The 15,857-nt window shown below is 44.2% G+C and overlaps 1 protein-coding gene across 1 annotated transcript; it reads right to left on the reverse strand.

Moving 5' to 3' along the window:
* Positions 1-12,091: 12,091 nt before the first annotated feature.
* Positions 12,092-15,111, reverse strand: LOC120977404 (C3a anaphylatoxin chemotactic receptor-like). The gene is made up of 2 exons (XM_040405349.1): positions 15,082-15,111; positions 12,092-13,400 (listed from the first exon to the last, which is right to left on the reverse strand). The coding sequence occupies exon 2, from the start codon at positions 13,358-13,360 to the stop codon at positions 12,326-12,328; it is 1,035 nt and encodes a 344-aa protein (XP_040261283.1). The 5' UTR covers positions 13,361-13,400; positions 15,082-15,111; the 3' UTR covers positions 12,092-12,325.
* Between the last annotated feature and the right edge of the window lie 746 nt (positions 15,112-15,857).

Consider the following 15,857-nt stretch of genomic DNA (forward strand, 5'->3'; position numbering starts at 1 on the left):
GAGATTTAATTTTTTGACACAAGTTAGTGGAATATGAGACTTTGTAAGAAAAAAATAATAATTTCCGCTAACTTGGGCCAAAAAAATGTCTGAATGGAGCTTTACAGGGGTGTGATCAATGACAGGGGGGTGATCAATGACAGGGGGGGTGATCAATGACAGGGGGGTGATCAGGGAGTCTATATGGGGTGATCACCCCCCTGTCATTGATCACCCCCCTATAAGGCTCCATTCAGATGTCCGTATGTGTTTTGCGGATCCGATCCATGTATCCGTGGATCCGTAAAAATCATACGGACATCTGAATGCAGCCTGACAGGGGGGGTGATCAATGACAGGGGGGTGATCACCCCCCCTGGAAGGCTCCAGGGAGACGCCTGTATGTGTTTTGCGGATCCGATCCATCTATCAGTGGATCCGTAAAAATCATGCGGACGTCTGAATGGAGCTTTACAGGGGGGTGATCAATGACAGGGGGGTAATCAATGACAGGGGGGTGATCAGGGAGTCTATATGGGGTGATCACCACAGTCATTGATCATGCCCCTGTAAGGCTCCATTCAGACGTCCGTATGCGTTTTGCGGATCCGATCCATCTATCAGTGGATCCGTAAAAATCATGCGGACGTCTGAATGGAGCTTTACAGGGGTGTGATCAATGACAGGGGGGTGATGAGGGAGTCTATATGGGGTGATCACCACAGTCATTGATCACGCCCCTGTAAGGCTCCATTCAGACGTCCGTATGCGTTTTGCGGATCCGATCCATCTATCAGTGGATCCGTAAAAATCATGCGGACGTCTGAATGGAGCTTTACAGGGGTGTGATCAATGACAGGGGGGTAATCAATGACAGGGTGGTGATCAGGGAGTCTATATGGGGTGATCACCACAGTCATTGATCACGCCCCTGTAAGGCTCCATTCAGACGTCCGTGTGCGTTTTGCGGATCCGATCCATCTATCAGTGGATCCGTAAAAATCATGCGGACGTCTGAATGGAGCTTTACAGGGGTGTGATCAATGACAGGGGGGTAATCAATGACAGGGGGGTGATCAGGGAGTCTATATGGGGTGATTAGGGGTGATCAGGGGCTAATAAGGGGTTAATAAGTGACGGGGGGGGGTGTAGTGTAGTGGTGCTTGGTGCTACTTTACTGAGCTACCTGTGTCCTCTGGTGGTCGATCCAAACAAAGGGGACCACCAGAGGACCAGGTAGCAGGTATATTAGGCGCTGTTATCAAAACAGCGTCTAATATACCTGTTAGGGGTTAAAAAAATCACATCTCCAGCCTGCCAGCGAACGATCGCCGCTGGCAGGCTTGAGATCAACTCTCTTACCTTCCGTTCCTGTGAACGCGCGCGCCTGTGTGCGCGCGTTCACAGGAAATCTCGGCTCACGCGAGATGACTCCAATCGGCGTTAGCGTAGCCTGGGGGAGCCGCCGCAATGACGCCTTTCGGCGTTACAGTTGCGGGAAGTGGTTAAGGGCTCACTAGACATAACACAATATAAACAGAAAATATATACAGTGGTCTGAGTGGTATACAGATGGCGTGGTACAAACAGGGTTAAGCAGAACAAAAGTCAGTTTGCCAGGTATATAAGTCCTTTGGGTTGTGATGAGTTCTTAGCTGTAGTCACATGGAAGGCAGTGATGTCAGCTGGTTGAATGTCCCTATAAACACATGGCACGATGTGACCTCCCTTCAGAGAAAGACACGCCCGCTTGCTGGCACAAGCCTTTTAACCTGTAGCCGGTCCCTCCCCTCCTGGCCTCTGGGATGGGTCCACTCCCCCTCTTCTGGGCTGCCAGCACAGGAGCCACAAAACCGATTATAGCTCATGGCTCCAGACCAGAATGTTGCAGGGAGGTGGTTCTGGGACCAATGGATCTGCCTGGGTTCTGGCTACCAGTAGAGTCCAAGCATGGTACCGTTATGTGGTTTCTGTGGGGAGATATGTGTATCTCCCCTCCCGGGCATCCCACCGCCCAACTATGACCACGGGCCTGTTCATCGTGGCCACAGAGACCCAAATATGTATCTGGTTTATGCCTGTGATGGACGGGCGATTCATAATTCCTTATGAATCGCCGGTTCCATGATGTCTGATAATGTTCATTGAACTGGGGAACGGCCTAGACCCCCTGCAGAGAGGTTTTTATTGTTCCATTAGCTGGGTTCCTGGCTGGTTGTATGGAGGTGAGAAATTGTAAACAATGGTGGCCTGCTAGAGGTTCTCTGCCATATGGCTTGGCTTTGAAGCAGGGCCCCCCTGTGGAGTTCACTACCTCTGCTATCTGACAGCTGAGAGCTGGTGTGGGAACATGGCTGACATAAAATAATAATCCACATTCCTCACAACCAGTATTAGGGCTCATGCACACGGCTGTTAGAGTTTTGCGCGCCGGAAAATGCGAATCCGCCAAATACAGATTCCAACTGTGAGCATGCTACCTTTTTTCCCCTCTATCTAGAGAAAAGTCCTATTCTTGTCTGCAAAATGGACAAGAATAGGACATGGTCTATTTTTTCTGCGGGGCCACAGAACGGACTTACAGATGCAGACAGCAGATGGGTGGGATGTCTGCATCTTTTGCAGCGCCACAGGGATGAATGGTTGATCATGAGGCCTAATGTAGCAAAGTGATGATAACAATCAACGTACAGTATATGCAATGCCATCAACATCCTTCATGAGGGAATATGACTGAGTTCAGTGTTTCCTCCAATATATAACCCATTAGTAATGCCACTAGTCTCTAGTGTTCCACATACACGTGTCCTCTGGGTGTTTATGCAGTACCCCATGGCAGGGAGTATCTGGAAATGGTTTGTTATGTAATGTATTGTAACCTTATGCATTTTCATGTTATGTATTATACCCCGCATAGCCATGTAAGGATGGCACAGCCAGAGTTAACAATCCTGACTCAGAGCTTGTAGGAAGGTAGGTGGTGGCTGTCTCAACCCGTAGGTTGAGGTTGTTCTAGGGAGAGAGAGAAGACAAAGTTCATGTGCTCCCTCTTCTGAGGCCCAGAAAGCTTTACAGACTTATCTTTGCAAGGTTTAGAGAAAAAGAAGGAGAGAAAGAATTGGAGAACTTGTTATCTGCATGGCCAAGCATAGGAGTCAGTAAGTTAACCTGCTATTATAGCCATTCAGAATTTGCTGCAGTGAGGGACAACGTTGAGACACCCATCACATTGTGTCTTCAACTACCTGTATCCTGCAGTGGACATTACAGCCATTCTTGAAAGGGAGTGCCAGGTTTATATATTGCTCCCCCCTTCCTTGGTGCCCCCAGTAGTCCCAAGTCTATGTATCGCTGCCCCTTCCTTGGTGCCCCCCATAAGTGCCAGTTAAATATAATGCCCCCACCTGTCCTTGGTACTCCCAGTAGTGCTGACATTTAGTATTAAATTTAAAAAAAATCTAATTTCCGTTCCCTGCCACCGTCCGCAATGCAGGCCGCAGCATGATCTGTGGCCTGTGTTGCCATGTCCTGGTGTAGACGATCCCAATGATATCACTGCTCCTGTGCCGGGTCTCGTGCGATGACGTGATTATGAGAGACCCGGCGTAGGAGGCCATAGTGAGATCATTGCAACCTCTTGCTCCATTCTACTGATACAGAGGCTTCAGGCCTAGCGTTCTGAGGCCTATGAGGTTGAACAACCTCAAATGCAGCTATGATTGTGCCCCCCTTTATAGGTAGCAAGGTGGCTCTCCCTTATGGATAGCAGGGGAAGCACATACAGACTAAGGTGCTCTGTGGGAGGCAGCAGGGTTAAATACTTGGCAGGGAATCCTTGGGGGGAGCAGGTGGCAAACAATAAATGACAGGGGAGCACAGTTGCCCCCTGGCCAGTATTTCACCGGCCAAGCCAGTTTTTTGCTTAGATTGCCGGTACCAGTATTATAATTGCTGGTAATTTTGTCTAAACAGCTGACTGAGGACGTGGAAGGAACAGAGCGCAGCACTGCATAGGAGGAGAACATGTGTGTAGGCATCTACAGCTGTCTAGGATTCCCTGCTCTGGCTCCATATATGGATTAGGAGTCACTGCTCTATGTCCATATATGGAGTCAGTGCTTCTGGGAGTCCCTGCTCTGACTACATATGTGGATTAGGATTCCTTGCTCTGACTCCATATATGGATTAGGATTCCCTGCTCTGACTCCATATATGGATTAGGATTCCCTGCTCTGACTCCATATATGGTTGTGAAAATGAAGGTGTATACCCAAGCACTGTCAGTTTGCTTGGGGACACCATGTGTATTTAAAGGGGTTCTGCACTCTCATTTAACTGATGATCTATCCTCTGGATAGATCATCAGCATCTGATCGGCGGGGGTCCGACACCCGGGACCCCCGCCGATCAGCTGTTTGAGAAGGCAGCGGCGCTCCAGCAGCGCCGCGGCCTTCTCACTGTTTACCGCCGGCCCACTGACGTCACGACTAGTATCAACTAGCGTGGGTGGGGCTAAGCTCCATTTAAGTGAACAGAGCTTAGCCCCGCCCACGCTAGTTAATACTAGTCGTGACGTCAGTGGACCGGCGGTAAACAGTGAGAAGGCCGCGGCGCTGCTGGAGCGCCGCTGCCTTCTCAAACAGCTGATCGGCGGGGGTCCTGGGTGTGGAACCCCCACCGATCAGATGCTGATGATCTATCCAGAGGATAGATCATCAGTTAAATAAAAGTGCAGAACCCCTTTAAGTTTTATTTAGTCTTTATTTTTGAAGTGTTTCTTCACGGTTTCAAACTCATCACCATTTACATCAAAGGCAAAGACTTTAACCACTGAGCTATACAGCTCAATGTTAAAGGGAACCTGTCACCTGGATTTTGTGTATAGAGCTGAGGACATGGGCTACTAGATGGCCGCTAGCACATCCGCAATACCCAGTCCCCATAGCTCTGTGTGCTTTTATTGTGTAAAAAAAACTATTTGATACATATGCAAATTAACCAGATATGAGTCCTGTACGTGAGATGAGTCAGGGACAGGACTCCTCTCAGGTTAATTTGCATATGTATCAAATCTGTTTTTTTACACAATAAAAGCACACAGAGCTATGGGGACTGGATATTGCGGATGTGCTTTCGGCCATCTAGCAGCCCATGTCCTCAGCTCTATACACAAAATCCAGGTGACAGGTTCCCTTTAATGAGTAATAGATATATTCTGGCTAAAAACCTTAGTTTTATTTTTCTATGTATTATGTATTCATATAAAGCAGAAGTATCATTTTATATTTTTTTAGTATTTGCAAATAAACATTACTTAATTATTTTTTTTAAACAACACAACTTTTAACCTGTGTAAACTTGGCCTGTATTTTTTTGTTGGGAAGCATATGCTTAATCTCCTACTCCAAGCATATTAGTGACCAGTACTTCTTCCAAATGTTTTGTGAGACCACTACTCCAGAGAGACTGCAAGGATACTAAAGATACAGCATTTATAGTCAGCAGAGCCAGCAAGCCACAGCTTTACAGACCCAGCTGCTTTTTACACAAATTCTGGGCCAATGTTCTCATAAAAAAATCCATCAATTTATTCACCCAATGAACAGAAACATTTAATTTCCGCTATACAACAATATTTCATGTATCCATTTTGTAGGTTTTAAAATGTAGTTACAGTATTTTATCATTTATCATTTTTGTCCTATCCTCAGGATAGGTTATCAATATCTGATCAGTGAGGGTCTGATTCCTGGCAGCCCCGTAGATCAGCTTAACACCCATATTTTATGTCAGTTTATGACATACACACTAAGCCTATAAATAGGGCTCCACTTAGTGTCCTTTTGGCCTCCATCTGGCTGGTATACTGCAAATGCAGAGACCCAGAAGAGGGAAGCGGAGGGTGGTAGGCGTCGTAGTGGCTATGATGTTGGTAGCTGTACTTACAGTTTGCAGTGGCAGTCTCCACCCTGGCACTCTCTGAGGCCATGCAGTGATAGGAGTGTGTATCTGTCTTCCCTCAGGGCATACCCTGGACTTTCTGGGGCTCCTGCTTGGTGTTGGAAGGGGGGGTGCTCCTGGTGTTAGATATATGGGTGCAAGGCAGAGGGAACTAGCTTTCCCCTCTGAGGGTGGAACTTTCTAGAGAACATTGCAGCAGCCACTAGTTTAGCTCTGCCATTCAATGCAGGTGCTAGTTCGAGAGAACTTGTGAGAGAGTCCTATGCCTATGAGCCTGTGTGAAGCTGGAGGCAAGGAAACCATTTCTCCAGGAAAAATATCATTCCTATGAAGGAGAGAATCCCTGAGGGAAGAGGGAGCAGATATCCAAAGACTGTCTAGAATCACAAAGCAGTGCCTGCTTGCAAGGTATTTACTCGTTATCCACTAAAAGGAAGTGGTCGGCACAAGACAATGACAAGAAATAGAATGATAAAGCCCAATATTAGAGGGGAAATGGCAATTAAGTTTTCCACCCTTTGTTAGTCCAGTTAGCAAAAAGTCTTGTATACACGTTTTTTTCCCAGGGGAATTTTTGATAATCTGAAAGATGAAGGATGGGCTACTTAAGATGATGCCCAGGATACACATTACCGCTCATGCCACATATGCCTTTCCCAGAGTCCTGTGGTTCTGGGACCATATGGGTTTCATCACCAAGGAACACCGATCAATACTGATCATAGTCAGTAGGAGGACGCTGACAAACATGTTGATCAAAAGAAAGGAAGGGATAAACTTCCAGGCGAAAAAGGCCAAGCAGCCATCCTACGGTTATATTCGTGATACCAAACGGCACAGAGAGACAGCACAGGAGGTGAGCCTGTGCCAGATTCAGAAACTATACGGTATAGTGTTCACCAAGCATTTAATTTCAGGCTGTTATCCATACCACCAAACCATTCCCAGGAACACAAAAAATTATCACAACAAAATATTGAAACCCACCTGAAGGAATATCCAGTGGTCTTAGAGAAGGGCAGTGATGGCTAACCTCCGGCACTCCAGCTGTGGTGAATCTACGACTCACAGCATGCGCCATTCATTTCTATGGAGTTCTATGAACAGCCAAACAAGTGTGCATCTTGGGAGTTGTAGTTTTACCACAGCTGTAGTGCCTGAGGTTAGCCATCACTGGAGTAGGGTGTACAACCTCACAGTAATCATAATCAGTAGTATTGACGTCCATGGCAAATGGCTCCATCAACCTGTGAAACATAAGAAATTATTGTGCTTCGTTTTCATCCTAAGTCTTACCAAAGTGGTTATTATCAATATCCCATCGTCGATGTGAACCCCTTGGATACCAGAGTTTTTTTCGTTTTTGCATTTTCATTTTTCTTCCCTGTTTTGCCAGAGCTATAACTTTTTTTTATTTTTCTGTTCACATAGCCGTATGAGGGCTTGTTTTTTGTGGGATAAATTGTACTTTATAATGCCACCATTTAATATGGCATACAATATAGTGGGAAGCAGGAAAAAAAATCCAAATGGGGTGGAATTGGGAAAAAAATTATGCCACAGTTTTATGGAGTTTGTCCCTACGGCTTTCTTTATGCAAAAAACTGACCTGTGCCCTTCATTCTCTGGGTCAGTACTATTACAACGATAACACATATGTGTAGGTTTTTTTGTGTTTTAATACTGAAAAAATAATAAAAACTTTGAAAAACTATTTTTTTTTCCCCCTTGCCATATTCTGACCCCCATAACTTTTTTTAGAATCTACTGAGCTGTGTGGGGGCTCATTTTATGCGGGATGATCTGCAGTTTTTATTGATACCATTTTGGAGTGAGTTTGAAAAAGATTGATGTACTTACCTGATGAAGGGGTTGGTCGAACCCCCAAACGCATTGCACAGCATCAATAAAAGTTTCTCTGCTAAATTAATTGACTGGACCACTGTATCCTCCTTTGCAGTGCTGATGAACTCCTCCATTTTTCCTTTACTCTAGTGTATCATTTATTTATACCCAGGACTGTGACGAGGGGACATCCTCTAAGTCTAGAGGAAAGAAGGTTTCTATGTAGTGCCCTGGAGCAGGGAGTACTTTGACATTCGGGCATTTTTGGACTTTTGCCTATTTCCCCTATGCAAAGTTAAGACATCTTACTTTATTTCACCTAAAAGGGTTAACTTGTACTGTTTAATACTGTGTAACTGCATTTTATATATATGTTATGATATATATCCTGTTCATTATCACTGTATTTACATGGCTCTGTTGAAAGGGTTAATGTATACTGAGAGACTGTTAGGGCTTTGATTGAGAAGCTGGTAATTTCCCACAGCTGCCATAGGGTTTAAAGAAGAGCATGTTTTGGAGGGAAAAACCCAGACTTACCACCAAAAAGCAGACAGCTTGACCTTTTAAATGTCTGGTTTTAGCTATGTTGTTATGTCTGGAAACGTGTTTTTGTCTGGAAAACCTGCTGTGTCATTGCCATTGAGTATCATTGAAGCTCTAATGTAAGTATATACCAGACGGGAGCTTAAACATTGTATCCATTTGTGCTGAGCTTCTCCACTCCACCCCTCCCACTAGAAGGTTCTAGTCTAGCAAAAACGGTATATAAGGAGAGCAGTCAGAGCCCCTAGTGTTCTGCACTTAGGGAACAGTGCTTGGAAGAGGAGACTCTGCCAGACTACTGAGTGACCAGAAGAAGACGCTGAGACGGGGATACGCTGCCACAGATCCTGGATCACCAGCCTTGGACCAGGGTACCAGCCTTCTGAAGAGAAAGAGGGACAACTAGCTCAGGCCTTTTCTCAGCAACAAACCCTTCTTCTGCCAGGCAGGAGACTGGAGAAGCCAGCCCTATGCCTCGCCTGTATTGTTTTGTACCTGAGTTCCTCCAGTAAAGAAGCACCCTGGTTTATTTCAGACCCTGACTTTCTAGACTTATTTCCCATTAGCGTTCACCACGCCCTACCATCCCTTCCAGAGAGCAGCAACACGTGGTGACACCTCGATGGTGTCCGGGGGACCCAGCGTAGCGTTGGGGCCACCCCAAACCTGGCCACTGCAGCTACATAAATATAGAAGATAATTATTTACGGTAAGAGCAGGGAAACTATAGAATTCTCTGCCTGAGGAGGTGGTGATAGTGAATTCATTAAAATAGTTTAAGAGGGGCCTGGATGTATTTCTGGAGTATAATAATATTACAGGTTATAGTTACAAGGTTTCTGGAGAAGGGTCATTGATCCAGGGAGTTATTCTGATTGACTGATTGGGGTCTGGAAATGTTTTCCCCTAAAATGAGGAAAATTGGCTTCTACCTCATGGTTTTTTTTCCCTTCCTCTGGATCAACTTGCAGGATAACAGGCTGAACTGGATGGACTGATGTCTTTTTGCAGCCTTACAAACTATGAGGGTCATTTGCAAACAATTATACGCCACTTTTGTGGCGTATGTTTGGCACACATTCTGTCGCACTCCATGTTGCAGCAGAATCTGCGACTTCTTCCCTGATCACGCCAGGTCTAGAAAAGGGCCTGCGCCTGGTTTAGGTGTAGAAAATGGTCTAAATGTAAGTTTTACATTTAGAATCGGCTGTGGATAAGCCAAAGTTATGTAGAGGCCGGTGCCTCTAAATAACTTTGGTGATCCACTGCCAGCGTAGGGGCTTATTAAGACGGACGCCAAAAACGCAGCTCTTAATAAATGTGCCCCTATGTACCTATAGGAGGCAATATACTGTATCTACTGGGGGCATTATAAATACTATTAACATTACAGAGGGAATTATATCTACAGCGGGCACTACACAGGACATTATCAATACTCGGGGCACTATAGAGGCATTATAACTACTTAGGCCATGGGTGGGGGCTCCACAGAGGGCATTATAACTACTGGGGGCACTACAAGGGAGTATTATAACTACCTGTTGGGCCTTAATGGAAATTACTTCTGAGTGGGACTAGGGCCTATATGGGGATGATTAATGAGTGGTGGTATAAAAGGAGGCATTTGATCTGTGTCAAATGTGTCTTATGAAAAGACAAGTTGTGGTCAGGAGAAGTCATCATAGTGATCTGTGTAGGTTTGAGGAAAAAAGGAAAGAAAATGACTCCACTTAGAGCACATATCACCCGTAAGTCACTGAGTGGGGGCCTAAACGGGTTATTAATGATACTTTCACACTAGCGTCGGGGCTCCGCTTGTGAGCTCCGTTTGAAGGGTCTCACAAGCGGCCCCGAACGCATCCGTCCAGCTACTAATGCATTCTGAGTGGATGCGGATCCGCTCAGAATGCATCAGTCTGCCAGCGCTCAGCCTCCGCTCAGCAGGCGGAAACCCGAACGCTGCTTGCAGCGTTCGGGTGTCCGCCTGGCCGTGCGGAGGCAAACGGATCCGCCCAGACTTACAATGTAAGTCAATGGGGACGGATCCGTTTGAAGTTGACACAATATGGCTCAATTTTCAAACGGATGCGTCCCCCATTGACTTTCAATGTAAAGTCTGGACGGATCCGTCTGAACTACTTTCAGACTTAGAATTTTTTCTAAACTATAATGCAGACGGATCCGTTCTGAACGGATCCAAACGTCTGCATTATAGGAGAGGATCCGTCTGTGCAGACACCAGACGGATCCTCTCTGAACGCTAATGTGAAAGTAGCCTAATTAGTTAATGATTGGGACCTAAATGGGTATGGTGTATGGTAATGGTGTATGGGCATTAATTGGCCTGTATATAGTATTATTATTGGTAATGTTGATATGTACTGGTATACTGTGGGGCACGGTTCTATAAAAAGTGGCATATCTATAGGTTAGGGTTGCAATACTTGTCTTGCCCCAGGTGCTACTGCCTGGTATATTTTAGGCTGTCTATATACAGGACAGTAATAATACATTTACCCCAATATACGTTAGATTGAAAAATATTTTATTGCGGTAAACATGCCATCACTTAATACAGCACATGAGATCTGTGCATTATACACATAGCAATGCTGTCTATGAACCATACAAACACTATAAAATATATATGTTACATTACATATAACTGTAAAATTTTAATTTAGCAATTCAATCAGGTCAACAGTATCCTTCTACTTTATATACAAGAGAGCTTTAGTAGATGCACATATGGAGGGATACAATATGCAGAAAGACACTAGAGCACAAAACTATATTCCAGAGAATCTTTGGTGTTTCTTAAAGATCATCTTCATCATAGTCTACTATTGGAATGTTTATGTAAGTTCTTAAAGAAATATTTGTAGCCCATTTAATTGAATGGTTGGATCTTCCAGAGCAAGAGCTGCTAAATGTTTATGGACATGTAATAGAAGGACCGGGTCTGCCAGAGTAAGATCTGCTAAAAGGAGCCGACTGGGAACTTAAAGTGGCCCTGGAAAAAAAAACTAAACGTGGCCCCATTTTGTAGGCAGGTTTAAATTAACAGAAGGCGGGGCAACACAAATAGGTGGGGTCAACAATACCATAGTGCAAAATACCATCCCAGCCAAGGGCGTTGTCAGGTCAAAACATTCGGGGCTGGAGCCCCTGATGTTTTGTCCAGTGCACCGAATGTTTATGCTGGTGGGATTTTTTTATTTTATGAGGCTATTCCTAGCCGTCTGGGCAATCCCACAGATCATTCCCCAACCCCCCTTGTACTTGTTCTGCTACTTGCAGGCTGCGCGGGCATGAGTTCAGAACTTCAGTCACTTCGGTCCGCAATTCTGTAGGTGTTGATGAGGCATCCTATTTAATTAACTCCAAATAAATGGACTAGTGTATTGAATGATAGTGCCATGTTATAAACTGTGAACTATAATGGCCACATTATTTCCCTGCAGCACAGTATAAGGAAATATTTACTGCAAAAGTGCGATATTATAGACAATCCGTGTTAGTATGGTTAACACCGTTGTAGGACCATATTGGATTATATGTTGTGGGACAGTGAAATGACTAAATCCTACAAAATGCTACAATTTCCAATCAAGGCTCTATGCAGTAAACCAGTGTTCCTGAACTCCAGTCCTCGGGGCCCACCTACGGTCATGATTTTAGAATATCCCACAGAATAAATACCTGTGGTAAGTCCTGATGCACTGACACTAATTATATCACCTGCTCAATAGTAAGGAAATCCTCAAAACATAACTGACAGGTGGACCCTGAGGACTGGAGTTGAGGAACACTGCACTAGACAACACAGACTTATAACCTTATGCTATGAGGGAGTGGGCATACCCTCACTCCATACTGTACAAACAGTATGCCTCTAGTGCCCCACACTATGAAATACTGTACATGTATACAAATCCGGCAACATTTTTGTCACAGATACCTGAATTATACACTTTAATATACTATTCATTTACACAGAAGCTTCTGTATTCTTGGTTTCTGATATTGACTTTGATTTCTTGGAGTCAAAAACGGACTCACTCACTTCTTCTGCCAGGACATTTTTTACAATTAATCTGATTGATCTTTTAAATTTGCTTTTGATATCCTGGCCCATTAGCACGTAAATGATGGGGTTAATACAACTGTTCATGAAAGCGATGGCGACAAATATGGTGTCAACAGTGTCGGTGAATTGGTATAACTCTGAGTGACTTGGATGTAAAGCCAGAATTAGTCCTGCCACATGGTAAGGAAGCCAACATATGAAGAAGCCAATGATGACTACAAGGACCACTTTTGTGGTCTTGGTGTTCTTTGTAAATCGATCTTTAACCCTTTTAACTAGTATGCTATAGCAGGTGACAATGACAAGAAGTGGAATGATAAAGCCCAATAGTAGACGGGAAATGGCAATAAAGTTTTCCACCCTTTGTTGAGTATTGTGTCCAGTTAGCGAATAGTCTTGTTTACACTCTACTTTTCCACTGGAATTATTGACATTACGAAATATGAAGGATGGGCTACTCAAGATGATGGCCAGGATCCACATCAGCGCACATGCTACATAAGCCTTTCTCAGAGTCCTGTGGTTCTGGCACCATACGGGTCTCATCACCAAGGCACACCGATCAATGCTGATCATAGTCAAGAGAAGGACGCTGGCAAACATGTTGATCAAAAGAATGGAAGGGATAAACTTGCAGGCGAAAAGGCCAAGGGGCCATCCCACAGTTATATTCATGATAATAAACGGCACAGAGAGACAGCACAGAAGGTCGGCCACTGCCAGATTCAAAAACCATATAGTGTTCACCGAGCGTTTCATCTCAAAGGCTGTTATCCATACCACCAAACCATTCCCAGGAACACCAAGAATGATCACAAGGGCGTACAAAAATATTGCAACCCACTTGTATGCATTCACACCTGAAGGAATATCCAGTGGTCTTAGAGTAGGGTGTACAACATCACCATAATCATAATCAGTGGAAGTGATGTCCATGGCAAATGGATCCCTCAGCTTCAGCTGTTTCTGCGATCACCTGTGAAACATAACAATTTGTTTTGATTTATTTTTATCCCAATTACCAAAGTGGTTACTATCGATAATCCATTATCAATGTTAAAGGGGGTGTGTGCCGCAATGATATTGATGGCCTATCTTCAGGATAGGGCATCAATATCAGATGAGCTGTTTGAAGAAGTTGCAATGCTCTTATGAGTGCTGTGTCCTCTTCACTGTTTACCTGCATGCCATCTAGATTATAGTGGCGTTGCAGTATGTAATTACTACTGCTGGTCCCATTCAAGTGAATAAGACATGCAGTTGTAATTACACTGCACTGCTGCTACAAGCTACATGACATTCAGGTAAACATTGAAGAAGACACAGCGCTCACAAGAGAGTCACAATCCCTTCAAACAGCTGTGGGGGTGTCGGTAGTCGAACCACCGTTTATCCGATGTTGATGACCTATCTTCAGGATTGGCCATCAATATCCTTACAGCACACAACAAATAAAAAAAAACTCTTCTCATCAATGGACAGTAAAAATAACTAAAGTAATACCAGACAGCTGCTGCAAAGGCAAATAAAATCTTAGGTCATATGCTTATGTAGAATGTAGATTAGCCTGTATAATAATAATAATAATAATAATAATAATAATAATAATAGTTGATTAGAATCAGAAGAAAAAAAATCCAGATCGAATTCTTGAATTTTAGAATCGATTTGCTCGGTTCTATTCTCTAGCCTAAATTTCTGGAGACGGGAAGTTGATCCACGAGTGTATTGATTGATATGAAATACAATGAGCTTTTTCATAAAGAAGGTCTGCAGCAGCTGAGGTATTCCGTGTATTATTATAGTCTGCATTACTGGATAACAGACACCCTTAAAGAAACAAGGTCACTGCATCTCAGGGGTTAGAATAGGAGAAGGAACTTCTGACATATGTGATCTGTGATAGACTTCTTCTGCTACAGCCATCTGGGTATAATCAGGGTGTGCCATCAGAATGTAACCAGAAGGTGTCCCTGTATATCAGTCACGTAAAATGCTGTGTGTGTATAGATTGGGGGAAGGGGGGGGGGCGAGAATATTTAAATATCTTCCAACTATACATTTTCTTAACAGAAGGAGAAGCCAGTGGGTGATTCTTCCATGCACCTTGTATGCTAAATCAGTGTCTTGCTCAGCCTCACATCCATGACACCAGGGTTACAACTGCAAGAGATCTTACTGACTTTATTTTCTTAGGGTATCTGTTAAACCAATGTTTATCAGTTTTATCCAACTTACCTCGTACTCTCTCAGATACATTGCACCAAAGTACCCCCAGGGTTATGATCGTAAGCTGTGCAAGAAAGTGCAAGTACCCCCTAAAGACATGGCATGTACCACCCGGGCACCACAGGTTAAGAGGTGTTCCTTTTGGTACAGCTATGCATTCAGAATATGACTGACTTGTAGCTGAACGGTATTACACAATCTACTGGTACAGTATATGATGTCTTCAGTATAAGCAGTGTAGTATGGCAGGACTGATAATAATAAACTACCAGTGCAGTGTATGTCTAGGGTGAAGAATAACTTCCCACTTGCTCATTCTCGTAAACTATACTAAGCATGTCATTCGTTTTCCTTAGCACATTATCTATTGTTGACATGTACATACATTTCCTATATATGCTGCTATATGTAAATTCAGTCACACTTACCAGGAGTGGAGCCAGTGGGTGTCCAGTGATGGCTTTCTAGTGAAGTTTCCTCTTTATAAAGGGTTTGGGGCGGACGTCACTGCAGGATAGCTTGCATCACTTCTAAGACATTGTACAACCCTCTGTGCATACTGACCACAGCAAGTTGTTCCTATTCTACATTATCTGTTGGGAAATTAGCAATACTGGTAAATGAAAGGATAAAGGGAAGTGAAGAGGTGTAGGGATGGTAATGGTGGGGCGTCAGAGTCAATGTATGCCATGTACAGAGGAAGAGGTCATAGTAAGAGACTGACTATGGTCCACCAGAGACAATGTGGTGAAGTAGGAAGATAAATGGTAGAAGGGGCGTAGAAAGGAGGGAATCATAAAAGCAAGGTATTGAAATGCAGGCCTATAGCAGCAAACAGAATCTTTGCCCCCTGATAGGGGACAGGTGGCTACATCTGAGATGGGGGTAACCAGATATAATATGCATTTAAGGGATTCTACTCATTAACCTCCCTGCTTTAGAAGAGGCAAATGGCTTAGTGGTAGACTGGCCACAGAACCTACAGGGAAATTTCCCAGTGGGCCGATGGCCAGGGGGCCGCCCAAGCCCTCCTCATCTGATACTCTCAGCATTAATTAATGCTAGGAGCATCTGGTACTTATGCACCTGGCAGGCAGAAGAAAGTGCTCTCCTGTATTTAACTATATTTGTCGCCCCCGGGATGGTAATAGTGTTGAATGATGCGGCATTGTGTATCCTGTTCTGCTGGGGCAGTATTTTGTGC

The sequence above is a fragment of the Bufo bufo genome, chromosome 8, assembly GCF_905171765.1.
Source record: "Bufo bufo chromosome 8, aBufBuf1.1, whole genome shotgun sequence".
Taxonomy (NCBI): Eukaryota; Metazoa; Chordata; class Amphibia; order Anura; family Bufonidae; genus Bufo; species Bufo bufo.